This window comes from Schistocerca piceifrons, chromosome 1, assembly GCF_021461385.2.
Source record: "Schistocerca piceifrons isolate TAMUIC-IGC-003096 chromosome 1, iqSchPice1.1, whole genome shotgun sequence".
Classification (NCBI taxonomy): Eukaryota; Metazoa; Arthropoda; class Insecta; order Orthoptera; family Acrididae; genus Schistocerca; species Schistocerca piceifrons.
The window spans coordinates 648,024,718-648,051,624 of NC_060138.1; the positions used below are offsets into that span (position 1 = coordinate 648,024,718).

Here is a 26,907-nt window from a genome sequence, read left to right on the forward strand (position 1 = left end):
TTTATGCCTCTTCACAGCCTGGCAACCTTCTGATTAATGCACACAACAAGTGACCATCTTTATTGTCAAAATCTTTAGTTGCTGTGTTAGGTGTACTTTCCTGTAGAATTTTCTCCATGACTTAGAAACTGAGTCTGACTCTCTCACTCTGAGTCACTGATCCAGTACACAATGCCCTTCACTGTCACATTCTTTAAACCTCCTACATTGCTTTCATTGTCTTCCAAATGCAAAACCAGTTGTAACAATCAACAATGATGTTTTCTCTTCAGGCATTTTAGAATATCCTGATCTACTGGCTGAATCAAATTGATAGTGTTTGAGGTGAGAAATGAGGCTGAATCCCATTGCACTGCTGTTCATCTATATTTGGATGTGAGGAACACTTATCAAAATAGCTTTCTTTTATAAATGTTTTGCACTCCAATACAACTGAGTTCAAAAACCAATACTTAAAGATTTCCTGACTCATCCAGGTATGTAGATATCTGGAAGCACTGACATAGTACATTCTTGAACACTCCTGGCTTGACAGACTTTCCAGTCACAACACGTTTTAGTGTGTTGTTTCTAGTTACATTTGAAGCTCTGATAACTGTGAGCTGTTGTTTACTTTCTTGTGCTGAGGAGTTCCCTTTTTTGCCCCCCTCATAAGAAGAAAGTTTTTTTGCTGGCAATGTCCTGAAAGTGAAACCATCTTTGTCAAGTTGTAAATTTGTTCATTAGATACATTTTCTTCAGGTCTTTTAAACTTCACAATAAATTCCAAAATAGCCTCAGAGTCATCAGATAGTTTTTCTCTGCATACGTCTAGTTGAGACACTCCATACCTCTTCTCCCACTTGTCGAGCCAGTCCACACTAGCAGCAAAACTGTCTCCTCTCTCCCGTAGCTGTTTCTAAAACAAACCAAGGCTTTATACTACAAAATTGGGCCAGACATTGGAGACCCCTTCTGTCTTTATTGTGTAAACCACAGGAACAATACCTCACTTGTTTTTTCGAACCTAGACATCCTTATAATTTTTCAGTTGAGAGATTCTTCAGAGCATTTCCTTCAAGAAAACTGTTCCAATTTAAATCTGTGTCTTCATCAGTCATCAAAAGTAACCTCCGTATCACCGAATTTGAGAGCATTTCGTAATTTTTTGTCCTTTGTCATGTCATGCCAATCCTTCTGACATTCCAAGGCACAAATTTCCATTTCTTTGTTGCAGCAATCATTTTTAGAAGGTGTACAAACAAAAACAGTCAATAAAGAAAATGAAACACAGAACTGTACTGTACCGACAATGACAAATGTAAAACACCACTTTCAACAATAGGATTGATTGCTTTTATAAACATTTAAAAACAGAGAGAAGCATATGCATTGTGTTATTGACAAAGAGACAATTGAGGAGATTGAGTGGTTCAGCTGGTGTTTTGCTGTGAGCGAGTGGAGGAAATGGATCAGGGATTGATATGCTATACAACAGTTTTTCTATTTATTTATTACTCTTTTATTTTATTTTTTAATTTTTTTTTCTTTCAGGAGGCTCTGGTTTATGTGAAACTTGAAATATCAAGACACTATTGTAATTGATGATGGTTACTTTATCACTGTTTCTATTAGCAGAAAAGCAGCTACTTCCTAAATAACCACTGGTCTTCCTCTTGAGCTACCCAGGTGCTTTATGTAACTTACACAGAAGATTATCAACTATCAATATACATGTCAAGTTGAAAATTTGCTTAATGTGAATGTTAGTGTTAGTTGGGATTTGCATCCCAAAGTCCAATATTCCTATAAATTATAGGACGATTGGTTAATAAGATATGTTTTTCTTTTTTAATTTTTCGAGTTTAGAGTTTCCAGTTTCCTTCCTGATAGCTGCTGGCAACATGTCAAAGACTTTTGCACCAGAATAGAAAACACAATTCTCAACCATAGATAGAGATTCAAATGTGGAAGTAATTTTTACTTATAGTGGTGTGGTTAATAATTTCAAAGCTCATTCTTGGGTCACTTTTGTTATTAGTCACAAATAGCATTTGAAAATAAATGTGTTAGCATATGAGTGAGTGTAAGACAATGTTTTGACCTTTGTGATATTCTCTCAGAAGATTATGCCACAAGTTACAGTATTGAGTGCAAGTATGCAAAGCATGTAAGCAATCCCACATGTAGGTCAACATAATTAAACAGATCTGTAATTGCAAAGCAGGCAGAAGTGAGGTTTTTGGTTAACTCATCCATCTGCTGGTACAATCTCAGTTTATTATTCAACTGGACACCGAGGGAAAACACACACAGAACCTCAACCAATTTCTGTTATGTTCTCCCCTTGCGATATTTGAAAGTAATTTTTCTTTCTTTTGGATTGTGTGTACTTTATGGGTTTTCATAAGATTGAGTGCTATGCTGTTTGCTGTGACCTAGTTGTGAGTGTGTCCCATACTTCTTCTGGCTGTGTCTGGTATAGATGTGTTTGGGCCTTTTATCAGAATACTTGTGTCAACTTTTCTGTAGTTGACATACCATATGACTCCATGCAAGGGAAATGCGTTTAATGACATGCCATTTTAGTTTACCAATTAAAATTATGATATATACAATCAAAAAATTTATAGGACACAGGAAGGAGGAAGATGCTTCTATAGTTAGAGGTCACTTGCTTATCTCCACTTTCAGACATTAGTGTTATTACTTTATATTTCTGTCTATAAAGAAATATGCTTTCATTCATTGACTAAATATAAGGAACTAGAGAGATGTGCTGTTGAGTAGGACAAAATTTCCATTATTTGCTTAGAATAACTACTCCTTATTAGTGACCAAATAAATTTGTGGCCTGATCAGCAGTTGAGTTGGAAAAATTGATGGCTTCTGATGAAGTCTGCAGTGCTTGTTCAAGTAAACCTAATGAATCTGCTATTCCTAGCCACCCCCCCCCCCCTCCCCTGCCCCTTTTCTTTTAGTTACTGTAAAGCAGGGTGGAATTAGTCCTGCTGGGTGACATACTCCCACTTGAGGTAACACCCAATAGATATTGCAATAAGCTATCATCTTAATGCCTATTGGTTAAAAAGGGGCTATGTTAAAGAGGTCTAAAGTATAGCTGAGAAAAAACAAAAAAAAAAAAAAAAATCACTGCTCAAATGCTGGTGGGTGGCTGCTCAGCAACAGCAACAGGGCAACTCAAATATCCAAGGGCCCCAAAGATCTTTTGTGAGCAGTTAGTTGGCATGCATGTCACCCAATATGATTCATGTTCCAATAATAGTGCAGTTCCATCTTAAGCATCAATTGCATAAGTGGTATGTGCAATGTGCCCAAGATGCAACACAGTAGCCAGTTTGATATGAGGTACATTGTAACCAGTATGATTTTTTAATTGTATAAAAGGTATCAAATAGATTATATAATGGTAAGACAGAGATTTAGGAACCAGGTTTTAAATTGTAAGACGTTTCCAGGAGCAGATGTGGAATCCGACCATAATATAGGTTATGAACTGTAGACTAAAACTGAAGAAACTGCAAAAAAGTGGGAAATTAAGGAGATGGGACCTGGACAAACTGAAAGAACCAGAGGTTGTACAGAGTTTCAGGGAGAGCATAAGGGAACAATTGACAGGAATGGGGGAAAGAAATACAGTAGAAGAAGAATGGGTAGCTTTGAGGGATGAAGTAGTGAAGGCAGCAGAGGATCAAATAGGTAAAAAGACAAGGGCTAGTAGAAACCCTTGGGTAACTGAAGAAATATTGAATTTAATTGATGAAAGGAAAAAATATAAAAATGCAGTAAATGAAGCAGGCAAAAAGGAATACAAACATCTCAAAAATGATATCGACAGGAAGTGCAAAATGGCTAAGCAGGGATGGCTAGAGGACAAATGTAAGGATGTAGAGGCTTATCTCACTAGGGGTAAGATAGATACTGCCTACAGGAAAATTAGAGAGATCTTTGGAGAAAAGAGACCCACTTGTACGAATATCAAGAGCTCAGATGGAAACCCAGTTCTAAGCAAAGAAGGGAAAGCAGAAAGGCGGAAGGAGTATATAGAGGGTATATATAAGGGCAATGTACTTGAGGACAATATTATGGAAATGGAAGAGGGTGTAGATGAAGATGAAATGGGAGATACGATACTGCGTGAAGAGTTTGATAGAGCACTGAAAGACCTGAGTCGAAACAAGGCCCCCGGAGTAGACAACATTACATTAGAACTACTGACAGCCTTGGGAGAGCCAGTCCTGACAAAATCTACCATCTGGTGAGCAAGATGTATGAGACATGCGAAATACCCTCAGACTTCAAGAAGAATATAATAATTCCAATCCCAAAGAAAGCAGGTGTTGACAGATGTGAAAATTACCGAATTATCAGTTTAATAAGTCACAGTTGCAAAATACTAACGCGAATTCTTTACAGACGAATGAAAAAACTGATAGAAGCCGACCTCGGGGAAGATCAGTTTGGATTCCGTAGAAATGTTGGAACACGTGAGGCAATACTGACCCTACGACTTATCTTAGAAAACAGATTAAGGAAAGGCAAACCTACATTTCTAGCATTTGTAGACTTAGAGAAAGCTTTTGACAATGTTGATTGGAATACTCTCTTTCAAATTCTGAAGGTGGCAGGGGTAAAATACAGAGAGCAAAAGGCTATTTACAATTTGTACAGAAATCAGATGGCAGTTATAAGAGTCGAGGAGCATGAAAGGGAAGCAGTGGTTGGGAAGGGAGTGAGACAGGGTTGTAGTCAATCCCCGATGTTATTCAATCTGTATATTGAGCAAGCAATAAAGGAGTAGGTATTAAAATCCATGGAGAAGAAATAAAAATGTTGAGGTTCGCCGATGACATTTTAATTCTGTCAGAGACAGCAAAGGGCTTGGAAGAGCAGTTGAACGGAATGGACAGTGTCTTGAAAGGAGGGTATAAGATGAACATCAACAAAAGCAAAACAAGGATAATGGAATATAGTCGAATTAAGTCGGGTGATGCTGAGGGAATTAGATTAGGAAATGACACTTAAAGTAGTAAAGGAGTTTTGCTATTTGGGGAGCAAAATAACTGATGATGGTCGAACTAGAGAGGATATAAAATGTAGACTGGCAATGGCAAGGAAAGCGTTTCTGAAGAAGAAAAATTTGTTAACATCGAGTATAGATTTAAATGTCAGGAAGTCATTTCTGAAAGTATTTGTATGGAGTGTAGCCATGTATGGAAGTGAAACGTGGATGATAAATAGCTTAGACAAGAAGAGAATAGAAGCTTTCGAAATGTGGTGCTACAGAAGAATGCTGAAGATTAGATGGGTAGATCACATAACTAATGAGGAGGTATTGAATAGAATTAGGGAGAAGAGGAGCTTGTGGCACAACTTGACTAGAAGAAGGGATCGGTTGGAAGGACATGTTCTGAGACATCGAGGGATCACCAATTTAGTATTGGAGGGCAGCGTGGGGGTAAAAATTGTAGAGGGAGACCAAGAGATAAATACAATAAGCAGATAAAGAAGGATGCAGGCTGCAGTAGGTACTGGGAGACGAAGAAGCTTGCACAGGATAGAGTAGCATGGAGAGCTGCATCAACAACAATGATATGAGGCTTCGTCAGCTACTCCATAGTGGCAGCCCCTAAGCAAGAGGGATTTGTACTGTTAGTGCCAGCACTGTCAATTACCAATATATGATTGAGTATGCATGTCTGTCATTACCTGGATATTTGGGAGATAGGGACCATGGATAACAGTTTTGCATGCCAGGCAACTGCTGCTGTATTAATGGGCTAGCCCCAAGTGGTGAGCACCTGGTAATGGTGAATAGGTCCATGGCAGATCATTTAGCATATAATGAGTTGAACTTTTTCATGTGTGTAGTCAGGAGGCCTCATCAGTCCACCAGAATGCCAGAGCAATTTCAACACAGAAAAGTGCAGTCTAAGATATTTCCTTCCCTGACCACACCATTGAAAGAAAGCCAACTTGAAATACATGCCCCACAATGTTTTATTTGTGCCCAACTCAGGAAATACTTCCCTGACTGTGTAAGTGCTGTTTTTCAGAGAACAGATTGCAGATAGATTTGTAGAAGTGGCAGCAATTACCAAAATGAGAATTGGCTCCATCATAATTAAAATAGTATTCCTCGACAAGTTGTGGCAATTAGTTTTCCTGTGACCTGCTTGGTGATATTCCTATCCAAATAACCCCTTAAGAGACCCCGCTTGGTGCAGGATATCATGTTCCATCATAATTTAATAATGCAGATGGATGAAGAACTACATATAATGATGGGCGGTCCAATCTGTATGCTGTACACAACTAGGCTTTAAATAACCTCTACCCACACTATATTAATTTTTTTTATTTTTATCCAGCTTATTTCAAGAGGTACCCAATGTAACATTCTTTCTCTGGTAAGTACAATGATGCCCCATAACAGGATAACTTGAAACCTGCACTGGGACCATCAGCCCCCCAGACTCTGCCAGAATAAAACAATTCCTGACTGACAACAAACATTAGAAGTTTACCCCATCCTGCTTTGACTTTCCTTCACTTCTACTATCCTGTGGCCCTAAGGGCCAACAGCTAAAAGAGGCATGTGCTACAGACTGCAGAGTAACTCATTCATCCACTGGGACAGTCTGCTACCCTAATTCCACTCAGAATACATCAGATAAAGGAAAAAAGGAAATTGGTGACAAGAAAAATTATAAAATAAGGGTAGATCTGTCTGCTTTGACCACACCAGATCTAACAACCCTACCACAACAAAGGTCAAAATTTAATAATGATTGTGGTGTTGCTCATGCTGCTAAATACTGCATTTTCGGGCAACAACAAAGTTGTTATGTGGCAGGCGTCATTAGAGCACAGTTAATAAAGTCATTTTATGTAATAATGGATAAACTAGGCACTCATCTTTTCATGTTTCCCATGCTGGTCTCGTTGTAAAATCATGGCTCAATCGTCGAAAATCCAGGTGATGATGGTTCTAAGCTTGGATGCAAAGAGGCCTAGGTTTTATTCTGCTATATTCAAAAGTTTTGTAGATGCACTTCACAAACCATTCTTGAAGATTACACTTTTGCAGGACAATGGTGATGTAAAAAAGTAATCAGCACTCTGAATTTAAGCTACACTTCCTTTTTATTGCTTTTGTTGCAATATCACGTAACACACAAAACATCACTTCACAATACAAAAAATCACTTCACAATACAAAACATACTTGAAAACATCTTCCTCACTGTTAAAGCTCACGTTTTATAAGCTGACTACAATATGCATCTTTCCAACATGACGTCCAAGACTTGACTTTTTCAAGGTCCAACTCTCTTACAACAAACTAATAATCGCTTACGTGCCCAAAAATCAAGAGTTACAAGTACGTTAAAGATCATAGTGACAAAAGAAAGAATTCACATAAGAATAATATCATTGCAATACAAACATATAGATGTATTAAAGTACCTCTACATTAATGAAATCAAATCTGAATGTTGTCTCAGAAATATGTTAACTACTTTACAGAAACACAATAGAATATTGCTGGTATCGAGAGGTTCAGGTGAGCTTCCGTAATGGTTACGTAATTCAAGTGCCATTACACAGACTCCCTCTTTCCACTGATTCAGGAATTATGTAAATGAAGCTCACTCTCCTTAACATGGGGCCAAGCGAATAGTGAACTATGAACCATCTAGGACCACATTCACACCACCACAGATTACAGAATATATCCAGTGGAATTGTGAGGGCTACACTCACCACCTCGTTACACTGAAACTACTATCCTTTTGTCCAGCAACTTGCACTGCAATACAGGAAACTCATTTTTGTGTAACTTCTACTCTTACCTCCTTCAAATATCGAGCCTATCTTGTAACCTAAACTGACTCTGAAAAACTATCAAGCAGAATGTGTTCTTGATGTGTGAGCTGTTTTTATGGACAACTATTGCTTATTCGAAACAAGTTTCGGGCTTGAAGCCAATTTTCATTTACTATACCCTGTGATATTTCGACTGAGCACCTGCCAATCGTCATCAAGTGAATCATTGAAGACTGACAGAGACTTCTCTTGTCCTGCTGTTTTATGTGTATGCATTAAGGATGTGGTGGCATATTGACCACACTAACTCGCAGGTAGCACCATCACCAGTGGAACTCTTGAACTGAGCTGTTCTCAGGATAGCTGCTCACAGTGGCCATCAGTGTACTCTTGTGATCTTGGTGTGGAGAAAGTATTGGTAATAACAGGGTTCCACACATTATTCAGATTGTATTTGCTATCATGACACATCAGATTTTTTTGTCATGTTTATTTGCAAAAGCTCGTTATTAATGGAGCTTGAAAGAGATGTTATTGGAGCCACAATTGTCGTCTTATCATACTCCATTGACTGTCTTGTGGAGTACAATATTTTGCAGTAACAGACTTGGTTGGTTGCAAATGTCAAGTATAGAGATGATAATTGGGGCAGTATTCTTTCAGTGCTTGAGGTCTAGCTCATGTAAGCATATCACATTGATAAAGTATTTTGTAAATTCTAACTGTCCACAAAAATGAAGTGTACTTAACTGAGCCCAGGTGGTCTGCAACCTTAGATGGTGGGTACAAAACTACTTAAACCCGAAGTTTTAGGAGGATTCTGGTTATCTCCAAAAAATTACTGGCAGCAAAGGGAAGACCCCCCAGGGGCTCAGCATTCATTTGCTGAGTACGGGCTTGGCGACCCCGGGGTCCTGAGCTGGGGACTGGTCAGCGCCGCCAGTCTCCTGTCACCGTAAACCCCAGACATGCTTCAGCGACCACCGCATGGTGCAGCGGTGGAATGTTGTATGCTGCGGGGAATGGTAATCTTGGCTTGACCGCCTGGATTGCGAGGAAGGTAAACCTCTATAAAAACCCCTCAATCTTATGGTGTGCTGCGCGCCTATAAGATGCATGGCTGTTGGGGTGGAACAGTCGCAAGCGGGCAACCTCTGGGGCACCTGCCGCACCCCAGTTGTATAAGGCTTACTCAGGCATGCGGGGCTCTGTCTGAGCGGACCTTTAGTTCCCTAGCTGCTCGTGGGACCACAATGGACCCTTCGACCTCTACGTTTCCCCCTACCAGTGGATTGGGTGGGCCACTGGTAGGAAAACACACCCAATCGAAAAAGCGACTTCGTGCTGCGAGTCCTCCAGCGCCTGGTGTTACTAGAGATTTATCAGACTGTCGTAACAGAGCACATGCTGATATCCAGAATGTGTTTTTGATTGTCAAACGGAAGGAAGGTAGCTTTGAGAGAGTTTCTCCCTTTTACATCCACAAGGGTCTTGAGGGAATTGCAGGAACACTGAAATCTGTGAAGCGTCTGCGCAATGGGACTCTGTTAGTTGAAACTTCTAGTTCCCGTCAAGTCACTTCTCTTAGGAAAGCAACCTGTCTCGGAGAGTACGCTATCGAGATCGAGCTCCACTCCACTTTGAACTATAGTAAGGGTGTTGTGACATGTAGGGACTTGGTGGATATCCCCAAGGACGAGTTGAAATCTGAGTGGGCTGACGAAGGTATTGTCGACGTGCAGCATATTATGAAACGAGTCGATGGGGACCTAGTCAAATCCGACTCGTTTATTCTCACGTTCAATCGTCCGAGACTCCCAGAGCATGTTAAAGCGGGTTTCTTACGTTTGCCAGTACGGCCATATTTCCCCAACCCAATGCGCTGTTTTAAATGTCAGCGCTTTGGGCATACTACGTTGGGGTGCAATGGGATAGCCACTTGTGGTAAATGTGGTCAGCCTGCCCATGAAGGAGCCGATTGTTCATCGCCTGTGAAGTGCGTGAATTGCTCTGGGAGTCACCCTGTCTGGAGCCGGGTCTGCCCCATCTATCTCGAGGAACGGAAGATACAGGAGATCAAAACATCTAAGCGCATCCCCTATGGTGAGGCCAAGAAGCTCTTTAAGGCCATGCAGCCTCCTGTGTTTACAACATCTTTCGCTTCCACTCTGCAGAAACCGGTACAGTTGGCCACTGTTGCTACACAAACGGAGGTTGCTAGTGTCAGCACTAATACCTGCATTTGCCAGTGCACTTGTGCTGCTGCGGTTGTTTTGCAACCTGCAGCTCTCCCCACAACATCGGACAAGGCCGTGGTTGCTGACATTGGGGTACTTCCTGCACCTCCCCATATGGCACCTTCTGCCCAGGCGAGTAAAGCTCCAACTGTTGACAAGGTTCTGCATTCTAAGCCCCCCAAGACGAAGACGCCAAAGGTGAAGGTTTTGCCACCTGAGGAGACTAGTCACGGTCAGTCCGATGATGATGCCATCGTACTATCTGACATCTCCCTTGGGTCACCATCGGAGCTGATGGACATTGATGTCGACCGGGGGCGATCTTCTCGCCCCAGGAATAAATCTCCGGCCAGTACGGGCTCTCCTCCAAAGCACAGGGGCAGGGTCAAAATTCAGCCACCCTGATCACTGGCTCCCATATTACAGTGGAACCTGAATGGGTTCAGGACGCATGTGGCCGAATTACAACTCCTTGTACGAGAGCGCCCCTTGTGCTTATGTCTCCAAGAGACACATTTCCGGGCCACTGATGCTCCTTCTTTACGGGGCTATACCGTGTATCGAAAAGATGATCTGATGGGGGAAAGGGCAAAGGGTGGTGTTGCGGTTTTTGTCCATGACATGCACCACTCATCTGAGCTCCCTCTCGTTACGGACTTGCAAGCAGTTGCAGTTGACCTTCTTGTGGGGCAGAGGCTCACAATCTGTTCCGTTTACTTACCGCCTCAGGACGCCATAGACTCTGAGGCTCTCACAGACCTTATTACCCAACTCCCCCGCCCATTTCTCCTTCTGGGGGACTTCAATGCTCATAATGTCTTATGGGGCTCTACGACTACTTGCCCCAGGGGTCGCATTCTGGAAAGCCTCATGGCATCCGAAGAACTGTGCATCCTCAACTCTGGTGCTCCCACTCATTTCTGTACTGCTTCTGGGTCGTCGTCAGCTATTGACCTTTCCTTTTGCTCTCCAGCACTCGCGGATTCTGCTCTGTGGGAGGTTGCCGCTGACCTCCATTCTAGTGACCACTTCCCCCTTTGGATTCGCCTCCTGGATGAGACTGTAGCATTACCAGTGCCACCCAGGTGGAACCTCTGCAGAGCTGACTGGACACTTTTCAGCGATTTAGCTGTTTTGGAACACCGTGCCAGCGTCCACGAATGGGTCGACCATGTTACAGCCGTGATCTCCCATGCTGCTGAATTGTCGATCCCACGGTCCTCAAGTCATTCCAAGAGGCGCCTTGTCCCTTGGTGGACCACTGAGTGCCGCTCAGCCATCCGAGCCCGCCGTGCAGCTCTGCGCCGCTTCAAGTGCCGTCCCTCAGCTGACAATCTTGCGGCCTTTCGGGTGGCAAGGGCCAAGGCCCGGCGAGTGATTAAAGAGAGCAAACGACGGTCATGGCAATCGTTCTTGAACTCCATCTCCCGCTCCACTAGTTCTACAAAAGTGTGGGAAGCCATCAGGAGGATCTCCGGGAAACGCAGCCAACTACCTGTCACGGCATTGCTGCATCAGGGTAGTCTACTCACGGCGCCGAGAGACATTGCCCAGACACTGGCCACGTATTTTGCCGAATCTACTGCCACTATGAACTGTGATCCAGATTTCTGCCGCTACCGCACTGCTATCGAGAGGGATCACTTGGACTTCCGGTCTCCGAATTCTGAACCCTACAACTGCCCCTTCACAATGTGGGAACTGGATTCGGCGCTGTCTGTGGCTCATGATACTGCGCCAGGTGCTGATCAAATCCTGTACAGCATGCTGCAGCACTTGTTGCTGCCATCCAAGGAAGTACTCCTGAATTGTTTTAATATGATATGGTCATCCGGCACGTTCCCTGACTCGTGGAGGGAGGCGATTTTGGTTCCCCTCCTCAAACCGGGAAAGGACCGAATGCATCCCAGTAGTTATCGGAGTATTGCTTTGACGAGCTGTGTCGGGAAGACATTGGAACGCATGGTCAACCGTCGCCTGGTTTGGCTGCTCGAGACCAGGCAGCTCCTTAGCCACTCTCAGTGTGGCTTTCGGAGATGTCGTTCAACTATAGACAACTTGACCCTGCTTGAGGCGGTCATCCAGCAGGCCTTCTTACGTAACCAGCATTGTCTAGGTGTATTCTTTGACATTAATAAGGCGTATGACACTACTTGGCGCCGCCTTATCCTCAATCAACTCCATCAGTGGGGCTTTCGTGGCCATCTCCCCATCTTCATTCGGTCCTTTCTTTCCCGCCGCGTCTTTCGATATCGGGTTGGTAATGTGCTATCTGATTTGTACGTGCAGGAGAATGGTGTTCCTCAGGGAAGCGTTTTAAGTGTCACCCTCTTTGCCGTCGCCATTAACAGTATCACGTCCACAATCCGGAGTCCTGCCCAGTGCTCCTTGTTTGTGGACGATTTTGCTGTTTTCTGTTCTTCCTCCAGTCTTGTCACTGCTAGTCGGCAGCTGCAGCTTACGATAAAGCGATTAGAGGCATGGACTGCGAAGACGGGTTTTACCTTTTCTGCAGACAAATGTGTGTGTGTTCATTTTAATCGTTCTCGACGTGCTTTTACCTCCCCTGAATTGCGTCTGAGGGGCACCATTCTTCCTTTTAGAGACACTGTGAGGTTCCTGGGCCTCACTTTTGATTCCAAGTTGTCGTGGTTGCCGCACCTTAAAGACCTCAAGGTGCGGGCCCTGAAGGCGCTGAATATTTTGAAGTGTTTGAGCCATCGGTCCTGGGGAGCAGATCGGGCGCGTCTGCTGCAGTTTTATAGGGCTTTCGTCCGGTCGCGTCTTGACTATGGATGCACTGTGTATGGGTCAGCGAGGCCTTCGTATCTGAAGATTCTTGACGCAGTACACCATGAGGGTATCAGGCTGGCCACTGGTGCCTTCCGTACCAGTCCCATCCCCAGCCTGTGTGCTGAGGCAGGGGAACCGCCGCTCGCCATCCGGCGGAAACTCCTCATGGTGCGACGGGTGTGTCAATTCCTTGCCTGTCCTACCTCCCCTGCGTACCCTACTGTTGCCCGACCCCCTATGGAATGTCTCTTTTCCAGTCGTCCAAGGGCAACGAGACCATTTGGGATTCGTGCCAAGCATTTGCTTGAGTCCCTTGGTGTGGAGCGTGTGGCACCCCAACTCCAGGGTTTTACCCGCCTGCCTCCCTGGTTGCTCCAGAGGCCCAGCGTCCTTTTAGACTTGTCAGAGTACCGGAGGAGCTGCACTCCTGCGTTTGTTTTTACCTCCTTATTTTACGATATTTTAAACCAGCATCCTGACCATGTATCAGTATTTACGGATGGCTCTAAACAGGGGGACTCTGTAGGTTGTGCTGTGGTTTTCCCTGATCGAGTCATCAAATTACGGCTTCCTGCAGCGTTTACCATCTTTGATGCCGAATTGTTTGCGATCTTGCGGGCATTGGAGCAGATGAGATGTGTTCCCAGTCTTAAGTTTCTCATCTGTTCTGACTCTCTGAGTGCCCTTCAGACCATGCAACACTTGTACCCAGCGGATACGGTCGTCCAGAACATCCATGATGCCCTACTCCACCTGCAACGGCAGGGGAAGGAGGTTTCTTTCTGCTGGGTGCCGGGGCACGTGGGTATTACGGGAAACGAACTGGCGGATGTGGCTGCCAAAGATGCATGTTCCCTCCCTCACGTTGTTGAATGTGCCGTCCCCCTCCATGCTGTTACCTCCCTTTTGCGTTCTCGTGTTATGCGTCAATGGGAAGAGGAGTGGCTGGCAGTCGGTGAAAATAAGCTGCGTCTGGTCAAGGCCACCACGCGGCCATGGCGTACATCCTACCAGTCATGCAGGCGGGATGAGGTTCTCCTCACCCGCCTCCGCATCGGGCACAGTCCCTTAACGCACGGTTTTTTACTCCGGCGGGAGGACCCCCCAATCTGTAGTGTTTGTGGCGACCTGATAACTGTGCGCCACATTTTACTTGACTGTCCTTTATTCTCTGACCAGAGGGCGGTGGTTTCCTTGCCACCGGATTTGCCCTCTATTTTGCAAGACGACGCAACGACTGTGGTTAAGGTCTTACGGTTTTGTGTCCTGTCCAATTTGTTGCCTCGGATTTTAGGGAGAGGATTTTAATGTGCTGCTGGGTGACTGGTTCACCCAGGTTTTAGGTAAGAGGTCCGCCAGTCACGATTACCTACTTGTTTCCCTTCAATTTCTGTTCTCTTTTCCTTGTGTTTCCTTTCCTTTTTAGTGCGTTTCTTCTCCTCTTGTTTTGCCTCTGTATGTGAGGATTTGTAACTGCGTCAGGTCTGTGTCTTTTAGCCGTTCTCCTTGTTCGCTGTCCGTCTTCGTCTCTTCTCCGCATGTGTTCCTGTTTCTATGCGTTTGGGCGCTGATGACCACGCTGTTTAGCGCCCGAAAACCTCAACCCACACACACACACACAAAGGGAAGACAAGCAAGTGACTTTGCTGGAAAGCTCTCTTCTTTATCCACCTTCAAGGTTTTGACTTTTATTGATAGCGCCCTGTGAACCTGCCATGTAGAATATCAATTTTATCTGTTCACTATCTTTAATTGGGTGTGTTCTTTGGGCAGACTAGATCTTAGACTGTGTGAGTTGTGTGTGCAAGTGTTTTAGGTAAACTATGAGTGTGTTTAAAACACTTGCACACAGAGCTCACACAGTCTCAGATCTAGACAGTTTGCTTAAGAGCACATGTACTCAAAGACAGTGCCAGAGAACATGGTTGTACAGAACCTCATTATTTCCATGATTTGCACTAAACAAAGATGACAGATTTCATTTACAGCTTTGATGAGTGGCAACCTTGAAAGCAGTTCCACCATAGAATGTGGTGTCCATCACATAATGTGGTCAGTCTGTCACCATAACCTTGTGGGATTAGGGAACATCTTCATCAGTCTTCAGTAGCTATTTGAGAATGACAGGTAGGTGCCCTGTCAAAATAGCATTGAGTTTAGTGAATGATTATTGGCTGGAAGCCTGAAGCTTTTATGAATATTCAGTTTGGTGAGAATTTTTTTTTAAATTTAGAAATATTGTTTAGCAATACATTGAGGACTGTTTGTTGTTGTTGTTGTTGTTGTTGTTGTGGTCTTCAGTCCTGAGACTGGTTTGATGCAGCTCTCCATGCTACTCTATCCTGTGCAAGCTTCTTCATCTCCCAGTGCCCACTGCAACCTACATCCTTCTGAATCTGCTTAGTGTATTGATCTCTTGGTCTCCCTCTACGATTTTTACCCTCCACGCTGCCCTCCAATTCTAAATTTGTGATCCCTTGATGCCTCAAAACATGTCCTACCAACTGATCCCTTCTTCTAGTCAAGTTGTGCCACAAACTTCTCTTCTCCCCAATCCTATTCAATACCTCCTCATTAGTTACGTGATCTACCCACCCTATCTTCAGCATTCTTCTGTAGCACCACATTTCGAAAGCTTCTATTCTCTTCTTGTCCAAACTATTTATCGTCCATGTTTCACTTCCATACATGGCTACACTCCATACAAATACTTTCAGAAACGACTTCCTGACACTTAAATCTATACTCGATGTTAACAAATTTCTCTTCTTCAGAAACGATTTCTTTGTCATTGCCTGTCTACATTTTATATCCTCTCTATTTCAACCATCATCAGTTATTTTGCTCCCTAAATAGCAAAACTCCTTTACTACTTTAAGTGTCTCATTTCCTAATCTAATCCCCTCAGCATCACCCGATTTAATTCGACTACATTCCATTATCCTCGTTTTGCTTTTGTTGATGTTCATCTTATATCCTCCTTTCAAGACACTGTCCATTCTGTTCAACTGCTCTTCCAAGTCCTTTGCTGTCTCTGACAGAATTACAATGTCATTGGTGAACCTCAAAGTTTTTATTTCTTCTCCATGGATTTTAATACCTACTCCGAATTTTTCTTTTGTTTCCTTTACTGCTTGCTCAATATACAGATTGAATAACATCGGGGAGAGGCTACAACCCTGTCTCACTCCTTTCCCAACCACTGCTTCCCTTTCATGCCCCTCGACTCTTATAACTGCCATCTGGTTTCTGTACAAATTGTAAATAGCCTTTCGCTCCCTGTATTTTACCCCTGCCACCTTCAGAATTTGAAAGAGAGTATTCCAGTTAACGCTGTCAAAAGCTTTTTCTAGGTCTACAAATGTTAGAAACATAGGTTTGCCTTTTCTTAATCTTTCTTCTAAGATAAGTCTTAAGGTTAGTATTGCCTCACGTGTTCCAACATTTCTACGGACTCCAAACTGATCTTCCCCAAGGTCTGTAGCTGTACATAAAAAATTCCACAGAATTTTTATCATTTGTGTTTACTACCAACCCAATGGAGAGGAGACATTGCTGAAAATATTAATCCTGATCACTGAGCTACCTGCACCAATTCTTATGTTGGGTAGTTTTGACAAACACCATCACTTGTGGAGAGAAACTCTAATGTCACATCAAGCCATTGTAACTGATCTCAGATCATGACTGACGTATTCTGAACTATTGCTTTCCCATGCATTTGATGAGATTTAAGGGATATTTTTCGTCGTATACCTTTTGGGCTATAGTCCTATGCTCCTCCCCTCAGTCCACTGGAGAGTTCATGATGCTCGTGCAACATCATCACTTTATGATTATCTAGTTCTTGTCACACCATGATGCAACTGGACTCGTACACAGATGTGCCATCAAGAAGGCTGTCTGATACATTTGACACTATCAAATAAGAGGAAATTTATGGCACTTTCCAAGGTACAACAAAGACAATACTGTTCAAAGGAGACATGAGGTTCTCATTTCCTTCAGGACCTCATGGTCCAAAAAATTTTCATGGTCGAAGGAAGAAATTGGCTTCACCATTAAAGTCATCAGATAGTTCTCCAGTGACACAAACATCACCTATTAATTGATAATTTAATCACCTTTAAACAACTGCAAGGTGGAGCCCATTATCTATTCAAGTGTCAGAAAAAAGTGTGTTGTGAATAAGCACATAGCCACCATCTGAACCTGAGGTCCCTCTTCTCAGGTATGTGCTGAGGTATGTAGCCTTTTTGAACACCAACTGTTGATAAAAGCATCCCTGGGAAGGGCACCAGTTAACAGAAATTTTATTTCCAACCAGTTTATCTCAGTCAATGTGAAATGCCAACTATCTCTAGTGCATCACAATATTCAAGGGCTGAGAAATAAAATTAATGAACTACTTGTCTGTATTGATGAATGAGTCATCCACCCAGTTGACATGATCTGCGTATTTGAACATGAAGTGACCCGGGGTACAAATGTGTAAAGTTTAGTAGGATTTATGATAGTATCTCACTTTGGTAGGGCAGAAATGGAGGATGGAGGAGTTGCTACAGCCATCATGAATTGCCAGAAACTTAATAACATAGACATCTATAAATTTTGCGTAGAGCAACATATGGAAGCATGTGCAATAGAAGTAGAATTTCATAATAAATCATTCATAATAGTAAGTTTATACTGAATACCAGCAGGTAATTTTAATCTGTTCACAAATCACTTTGAAGCTCTACTGCCCTACTTAACAACAGAAAGAAAGAATTAGCCATTTCTGGAGATTTTAATGAAGATTTTCTTGAAAACTCTCCCAGTAAGAACTTATTGTAGTCAGTAGCATTGCCATTCGGCTTAATTCATACTGTTAACTAACCATGATATAAAACCTATTAAATCAGAGGTCAAGAGGGTATTCAGCAAGCCAAAAAGTATTTGTTGTAGGAAGCTCCTCAAAGACATGAATTGGAGTGATGTTTATAATGGTCATAACAAAAGTTTTCTAATCCAAGAACACTGCTTTCACAGGTGGTCCGGCCCCTGAAGTGGTAGGATAAACCTGTGACAGGACTGGAATAGGAAGTGCTGAGTGGGTGTATTGGGTGGGTCTTGCACCATGGTCTTCCACATGGATATGATCCTGTGGCAAGGGGTTGGGGTTGAGAGTGGCATAGAAATGGACTACGATGATGTGGAGGTTGGGTGGGCAACAGAACACCACTTTAGGATGTGAAAGCAGCCACATCATTTACCAGCTCTGCTGCAATCATTGCTTAACTTCTTATTTTGGTATGATGTCTACTATGATGAACAGCCACTGCCAAACTGTGATCAAGAACGGAGAAGAGCATCCTGTGGCACAACATGCAGCTGAACATAACATCCTTGATTTCATTGGCTGCTTCACAACCTGAGCCTCCACCCCTCCACCAAAACTTTTCTGAACTGCACGGATAGGAGTTACCCTTACAACACATTCTCTGCTCTCGTAATTATCCCAGTCTTAACCTGCAATAACGTATTGTGCTCACTCTCTCGATCCATCAGTTTCCACCCACTCTGTCCTATCACCTACTCCCAATTCCTGTTTCCTACAACCATTGTTTGCCACCCTCTGCCAATGCAACCACCTGTCTTTCCCTCTCCTCTTCTTTTTTGCTCCATTTTCCTCATCTCACCATCCCACAGCCTTCTGACACTGTGCTTGTTTGTAGCCTAATCCCTGCACACTCTGACAGACAGTGCTCCTCCCTTCCCCCAACTGTAAGCTACTATCCCTTCCCATTCTTCTTCCCCACCCTCTCCACAATGCTGCTACAATCCCACATGATAGTTTCACTCTGGCCCATGCTGCCAGAGTTGGTGAACATGTGTGCGTGAGGTGTGCTTGCTTATGTGAATGGATGGAGTGTCTTTCTTTTTTCCAGCAAAAGCTGTGACCGAAAGCTTACATGTAAATATCTTTTAATTGTGTGTGTGTCTTCAACTTAGTGTGTTATCTTTACAATAAATAGCAATCTAACTTTTCCTGATTGTCCAGATAGACCAAACTCTGTAAAAAGGCCCGTGGATTACTACAGGAATAAGGGTATCCTGTAAGACAACTAGGAAACACTATCAGTCAGAAATAGCTCTGATGCAAATACTATAGATCATTACAAAACATACTGCAAAGTATTGAAGACAGTAATATGTACTTCAAAGCAAATGCATTATCAGAAAAGGACAGTCACATCAAATAACAAAATAAAGAACGTATGGGATTTATTGAAGGAAGAGACTGGTAGAACCAGAGATGAAGAGGAGCACATAGCATTAAGAGTAAATAGTACATGGGTAACAGTGCATACAGTGTTGCTGAACTTTTCAAAAACCATTTCATAACTCTTACTGAAAATATGGGGTTGTCAGGTTCAGTTGATGCTGCCATGCAATATCTTGGACCATTCACTACAAATAACTACAGTAATATGAGTATGCCATTCATAACACCAGTATAAGTAATGTTCAGTATAAAATCCTTAAAATAAATAATAAAAAAAAACTATTTGGTGAGAGGGGGGGGGGGGGGGGGGGGAACAGATAATTTCCAACAAGAAAGGCTGGCTACCCGATACACAGTTATATTTGTGATGTCAATATGTTACAGAATTTTGGAACATTTTCTGTGATTATGCATTATATGCATCTGTGGAACAAAAATTTCCCCTACAAAACTGCAACTGATCCCTTATATAGAAGCCTTGCAAAATACAGATCAGTCTGTTCAGCCCTGTATACAATGATAGGCAAAGGCTGTCAGGATGACACTCTTGCTTGACTTCTGGAAGGCACTCGATACAATTCCACTCTGTTGTTTAGTGAACAAAATAAGAGCTTACCAAGTATCATTGCACTAGATTTATGACTGGAGAGAGAGAGAGAGAGAGAGAGAGAGAGAGAGAGAGAGAGAGAGAGAGCTGAGAATGTTATCCTTACTGAGATGAAATCAAAGATGTGGAGGTAACTTCTGGAGCACCCCGATTGGGGTGTTACAGTGCTGTTACTACTTACAATATATAAATGATCTTGTGGATAACATTGGAAGTTGTATGAGGTAATTTGCAGATGATGCTGTTAACTGTATGGAGGTTCCAATGCCATAACATTGGTGTGAAGTGCAGAATGACTTGATGAGTATCAATGATTAGTACAGGAAGTGGTAGTTGACCCTGAACATAAATAAATGTAACATGGCACATGTAAGTAAGCAAAGAGATCCAGCCCTGTTTTAGTATGCTGTTGGAGAAAAATCACTGGAAACAGTAAAAACTGTAAAATACCTAGGAGTAACCATCTGTAATCACTGGAAGTGGAGTATCTACATAAAACAAATTGTAAGAAAGTAAGGTGCCATGCTGAGATTCAATTGGAGAAATTAAGGAATTGTAATTTATATATGAAAGAAATGGCTTACAAAAAGACATTTTCAACCAATTATGAATATTTTTCATCAGTCTGGGACCTTTACCAAGTGAGATTAACAGAAGAGATAGTGAACATCCAGTGAAGAGTGGCACTTTTTATCACAGAATTATTTAGTAAGCTGAGAGGATTATGGAGCTCCTCAACACACTCTAATGGCAGTCACCACAAGAGAGATGTTTTGTATCAGAGAAAAGGTAACTATTTAAATTCCAGGAGCATATGTTCAAAGAAGAGATGGGTAACATATTACTTCCTTCCACATGTCTTGTGAAATGAACACAAAGGAAAAGAAGAGAAAAGTTCGAACTTGTAACTAACCAACTTCCAATACAACAGTATAAAACATACTTTTTTATTTTTGTGTACTACTTCTTTAAAATAAGTAAATGAAACATATCACAGATTTGATTAAATCTGTAGTTGTCTGTTACTAAAATGAACTATAATACTTACCCGATGACAGGGGGGGGGGGGGGGGTTTCAAACTCTTTGCTGCAGCCTCCAACTTTCTGAGCTTAATTCTATGAGACATAGGTGTGGTTCTGTAATGAAATTAATGAACACATGCTTTTAATTTTGATTCAAGTTTAGTGAAAACTGAATACTTTTTACAATCAATCACACTGCTGTGAACATAGTCTAAACTGTTACTGCTCTGCACTCATGTGAAGCATGAACTGTACCGAACTGGCATTACAAATGCAGCCGCCAAGCTGTAAGTACATTTTTAACAATTCAAACCAGTTCACTTACTGTTGATATTACAATTACTGAAATTAATTATAGTATAACTGGGGTGCACAGTGGCATACATAATAAAATACAGAAACAGATATGATACTCAGGAATGCAATAGATGTAATATTTTTGTTTCAGTATTTCAAAATATATTTTTCCTAACAATCCAGAGTTAACAAATTTTAGTTACACATATAATTTGTTCTTTGATTACAGTGAAAATGTTTATGGCATAATTCAGTGTTGGATATATTCATTTAATATAATTACTTAACATTTGAAATAGCATTCATGTTGAAAGTGTGGTACAGTTTACATAGAAAACAAACAGTACTTATGCATAATTGACTAATAATAACGTCATATTCAAGAATATCATAACAATCAGTAATTATTGTAAATGAATAAATAAAGGAATGACTCAGAGTATTTACGAATGTAAACAAGATTTGGTTTGAATCATTTGCTTAGCATGGTATTGTTTGCTTCTGTATATGCTCCTTGGTTATATTACAAGCTCATATGAAACTTTATAAACAGCCTTTCTTCCCATGCAGCATTTATGAGTGGAGCAGAGAAGCAGGAAAATAATAGTACTGGTACCACCAGTACCCTCTGCCACACACAGTAAGGTGACTTTTGGACTAGAGATGTAGATGGAGATGACGGGTCAGAAGTCAAGAGGGGTGGGTGGGTGGCGGGGCAAAGGCAACTGTTTATACTGCTGACACATCTCTCCCTTATGTCACAGTATTTCAGTCCTTTTACATTTATTTTAATATCACTTTCCAATTTAACTTGGCTCACTAGTTTAACTCAGATGTATACACAGAGGAACAATTGATATGTCCAGAAGGGAGCAATCAGTAAGCCAATGGATTGGTCACTGTAATCATCATCCCATGAAGGTTCAGAAAGACTGTGCGTCAATTCCAGTTGGGCATGCTGGACTTCCTGATAGAAGGCTGTCCTTATTGAGTGGATCATGAAAGAACAAACTCCAGTCAGTGGGGTTCCTGCCAAAATGGAGAAGAGGGATGAGAAGATGTGTTGCTGATTTGTATTTAATTCTAGCCTCTTTTGTTTTTACATATAAGAACTTCCACACATGCATGATGTAGACAGTTTGGTAAAAAACTTGGTCACTAGTCAGGGAGTGCAAGTTATACATTGTGTGATGTGGAACCAATTCTTGAGAATAGTGAAAAAGGTCATACAATGAGTTTTGAGCATCCATCACTTTCTGCAGCATCTACGAGGTGCGGATATAAGATAAAGAAACTGATGCTGTCACAGAGTAAGATGAACGACAATTAGCTGTGATGTGTGAAGTCATCTCAGTTGTATGTGGCATCTCTTATGTCTGAAGATAAATTAATGTGGCCGTGGCCTTTATTTGTGTAAGAGCTGTTATTTTGTTTTGCCAGGAAAATGGTAAGTGTAATAATAGAGCAATGAATTGTCATCAAGTTTCACATGAAACTTGGAAAAACTGTGACTGAAACCAATCTTTTATGAAAGAAGTGAGTTTTTGAGTTGTTCGAGTGTTTAGAGATGGCCAAGAAGACATTGAAGGTGACTCATGCCCAGAGCACCCTTCAATATCAACAGTGGATGAAAATATCTAAAAAGTAGATAATATGATGTGGTATGACTTTTGGTTGAGTATTAAACTGACTGCTGAAACTAAGAGTTGACAAAGGATGAAACTGTAGGAGTTGACAAAGAATGCACAAGGCAAAGTTTACATAAACAATTTCACATAAGAAAAGTATGTGTGAAACTGGTGCTGAAAATTCTTATGATCAGCCAAATACCATTGAAAATGATCAATTTCTGGAAAGACTGATAACATTTGATGACTCTTAGTTTTTCACTTACAGTCCAGAAACTCAAGTGCCAGTTCATGCTTTGCAAGGGCCCAACTTCAGCTGGAGCAAAAAGAGCTTGAATGAGTAAATCAAGGTTCAAAGTGATTAATTGTGTCTCTTCACTGGGTTCGTGAAGGTTACATTAGTAATCAATGTTACTACCATGAGGTTCTTGCTCAAATCCATTGAAATAAGAAAAAAGAGACTGGAATTGTGGAAGAATAAGTCATGGGCTCTGCATCAGTAAAACACACCGGCTCCTACAGTTTGGCCTCGGAGTGTTGGACCACTCCCCTTATTTAATTGACCTAGCACCATGTGACTCTTACATATTCTCCAAGGTCAGATCTGCACTGAAAGGAACAAGATTACTATCTGCAGAAGCAGTGAAAGAAAAAGTGCCACACTTCATCAAGGAGCTTGCAGAGGGAGACTTCCATCACTGTTTTCATCAATGGAAAATTCGCATGAGCATTGTGGGGATAGAAGAGAGGAGTATACTGAGGGTGACAATGACTAAATATGTGTGTTTTTTGAATAAAATGTTTTAGAGCAATAATCTTGTTATTTTATAGCCATACCTCATATTTAGCATCAAACAACACACCAATCAAAAGAAATCCACATCAAACACCTCCAGTGATGTAAAGTATCATATCACTATATGGCAACCTGACAACAGCATATGCTGCACTCATAGATGATGATGATGATTAATTCTACTCACAATTTGAAAGCCCCTGGAAAAGATAAAATAGCAAATCTGGCTAAAAAAGTTTACCTCGACACATTCACATCTAACTAAATTATTTAACAGTTACATTGCAGGCCCATACACATTCCCTGATACACTTACACATGGAATAACTTACCTGAAACCTCAAGATCGAGCAGACACAGCAAACCCAGCTAAATATCGCCCCATAACATGCCTACCAACAATATACAAAATATTACACAGAAATTAATGACACATGCAACACAGAACAAAATTATAAATGAAGAACAAAAAGGCTGTTGCAAAGGAGCACGAGGGTGTAAAGAGCAACTGATAATAGATGCAGAGGTGACATATCAAGCTAAAACTAAACAAAGGTCACTACACTATGCATACATTGATTACCAAAAAGCTTTTGATAGTGTACCCCACTCATGGTTACTACAAATATTGGAAATATACAAAGTAGATCCTAAATTGATACAGTTCCTAAACATAGTAATGAAAAATTGGAAAACCACACTTAATATCCAAACAAATTCAAATAATATCACATCACACCCAATACAGATTAAGCGTGGAATATACCAAGGAGACTCATTAAGTCCTTTCTGGTTCTGTCTTGCTCTGAACCCACTATCCAACATGCTAAATAATACAAATTATGGATACAATATTACTGGAACATACCCACACAAAATCACACATTTGCTATATATGGATGATCTAAAACTACTGGCAGCAACAAATCAACAACTCAACCAATTACTAAAGATAACAGAAGTATTAAGCAATGATATAAATATGGCTTTTGGAACAGACAAATGTAAGAAAAATAGCATAGTCAAGGGAAAACGCACTAAACAAGAAGATTACATATTGGATAACCACAGTGACTGCATAGAAGCGATGGAAAAAACAGATGCCTATAAATATCTAGGATACAGACAAAAAATAGGAATAGATAATACAAATATTAAAGAAGAACTAAAAGAAAAATATAGACAAAGACTAACAAAAATACTGAAAACAGAATTGACAGCAAGAAACAAGACAAAAGCTATAAATACTTACGCTATACCAATATTGACCTGCTCATTTGGAGTAGTGAAATGGAGTAACACAGACCTAGAAGCACTGAATACACTTACACGATCACAATGCCACAAATATAGAATACATCACATACATTCAGCAACAGAAAGATTCACATTAAGCAGACAGGAAGGAGGAAGGGGATTTATAGACACAAAAAACCTACATTATGGACAGGTAGACAATTTAAGAAAATTCTTTCTAGAATGAGCAGAAACTAGCAAAATACACAAAGCAATCACTCATATAAATACATCGGCTACACCACTGCAATTTCATAACCACTTCTACAACCCTTTAGATCACGTAACATCAACAGATACGAAGAAAGTAAATTGGAAAAAGAAAACACTACATGGCAAGCACCCGTATCATCTAACACAGCCACACATCGATCAAGACGCATCCAACACATGGCTAAGAAAAGGCAATATACACAGTGAGACGGAAGGATTCATGATTGCAATACAGGATCAAACAATAAACACCTGATATTACAGCAAGCATATTATTAAAGATCCCAATACCACAACAGATAAATGCAGACTTTGCAAACAACAAATAGAAACAGTAGATCACATCACAAGTGGATGTACAACACTAGCAAATACAGAATACCCCAGAAGACATGACAATGTAGCAAAAATAATACATCAACAGCTTGCCTTACAACATAAACTTATAAAACAACATGTTCCCACATACAAGTATGCACCACAAAATGTAGTGGAGAATGATGAATACAAATTATACTGGAACAGAACCATTATAACAGATAAAACACCACCACATAACAAACCTGACATCATACTCACCAATAAAAAGAAGAAATTAACACAACTAATCGAAATATCCACACCCAATACAACAAATATACAAAAGAAAACAGGAGCAAATATGGAAAAATACATCCAACTGGCTGAGGAAGTCAAGGACATGTGGCATCAGGATAAAGTTGACATTATACCAATTATACTATCAACTACAGGAGTCATACCACACAATATCCACCAGTACATCAATGCAATACAGCTACATCCAAACTTATATGTACAACTACAGAAATCCGTAATTATTGATACATTTTCAATCACCCGAAAGTTCCTAAATGAAATATAACATATACCGTACATTTAAAAGGAAGTCACGCTTGATCAAGGTCCGCGTCACTTTCCATTTTTGACCAGACATAACGTCTGAGACAGGAAAGAATAATACTAATAATAATAGTAATCTGTAACAACAAATGTTATGCATAGATGTAATTTATGGCTACAACATTAGCACTAGAGGTAATTTAGCATATTACCTAACTAGCACTAGTTATAAGAATATGTTTAAAGACTTCTTAGAGGGAAATATTCATAAATGATGGTTATAACTAATGGAGAACTAGGATGTCTCCCAGATTTTATCATGGAATAGCCAATGTAGTGGTCTCATTCAGAAGTAATCATCCAGGTTTAAGTATTAAGGATTGTCCTTTCATCTTATCCATTAATATCCTTAATTCTGATATGCTGCCAATTGAAAATAATAGATTGTCTGTAAAAACTATATGTTAATTACTGCATTTAACAACTGCTGAAGCTCATTTTACTATTTGTGTATCTATCTGACTATTGCCTGTATATACCTTTTTTGTCTTCACAGGGTTTGTTTAACATTAACAACATTATTATTTTTTTTTGTCACTGTTGTTGAAACTGTCTTAAACACATGGAGTGACATGTGAACAAAACTTAACCCTACTAATTACAGTGGGCTTAAATAACTTAACTTTGTCAAAATAAAATTTTTGTGTTACGATTACAAACAGAAATTGAATGAAGAATATTTCAAATCAACATCCATGTAGCCCTTTTTTCAGTTTTTTCCCCAATATATATTTCACGTGTATACTTACTATATTAATTTGTTTTATTTCCTCATTTTTCAGTGATATATTCAAATCAAACAAACTGATGGACAACTTTCAAGAAATACTGAACAATATTTTTTTGCCACTTTTTGAAGCAACAAATGATCCAAACTCACATCCAGAACTGCATAGGTTCCTACAGTATGTGAGTGTTCATTAACATAATTTTATTCACAGTGTATAATAGTGCATATTAGACAGCAATAAGAATGCAGTAAAATACATATTTCAGAT

At 40.8% G+C, this 26,907-nt stretch overlaps 1 protein-coding gene across 4 annotated transcripts in view; it reads left to right on the top strand.

Moving 5' to 3' along the window:
• LOC124805170 (AMP deaminase 2) overlaps positions 1-26,907 on the top strand; it is a 467,688-nt gene that overhangs the window by 376,985 nt on the left and 63,796 nt on the right. For all 4 annotated transcript variants that reach the window (XM_047265658.1, XM_047265667.1, XM_047265673.1 and 1 more), the window contains one exon: positions 26,692-26,818. In XM_047265658.1, coding sequence (XP_047121614.1) covers positions 26,692-26,818 — 127 coding nt within the window. The remainder of the gene's footprint in view (positions 1-26,691; positions 26,819-26,907) is intronic.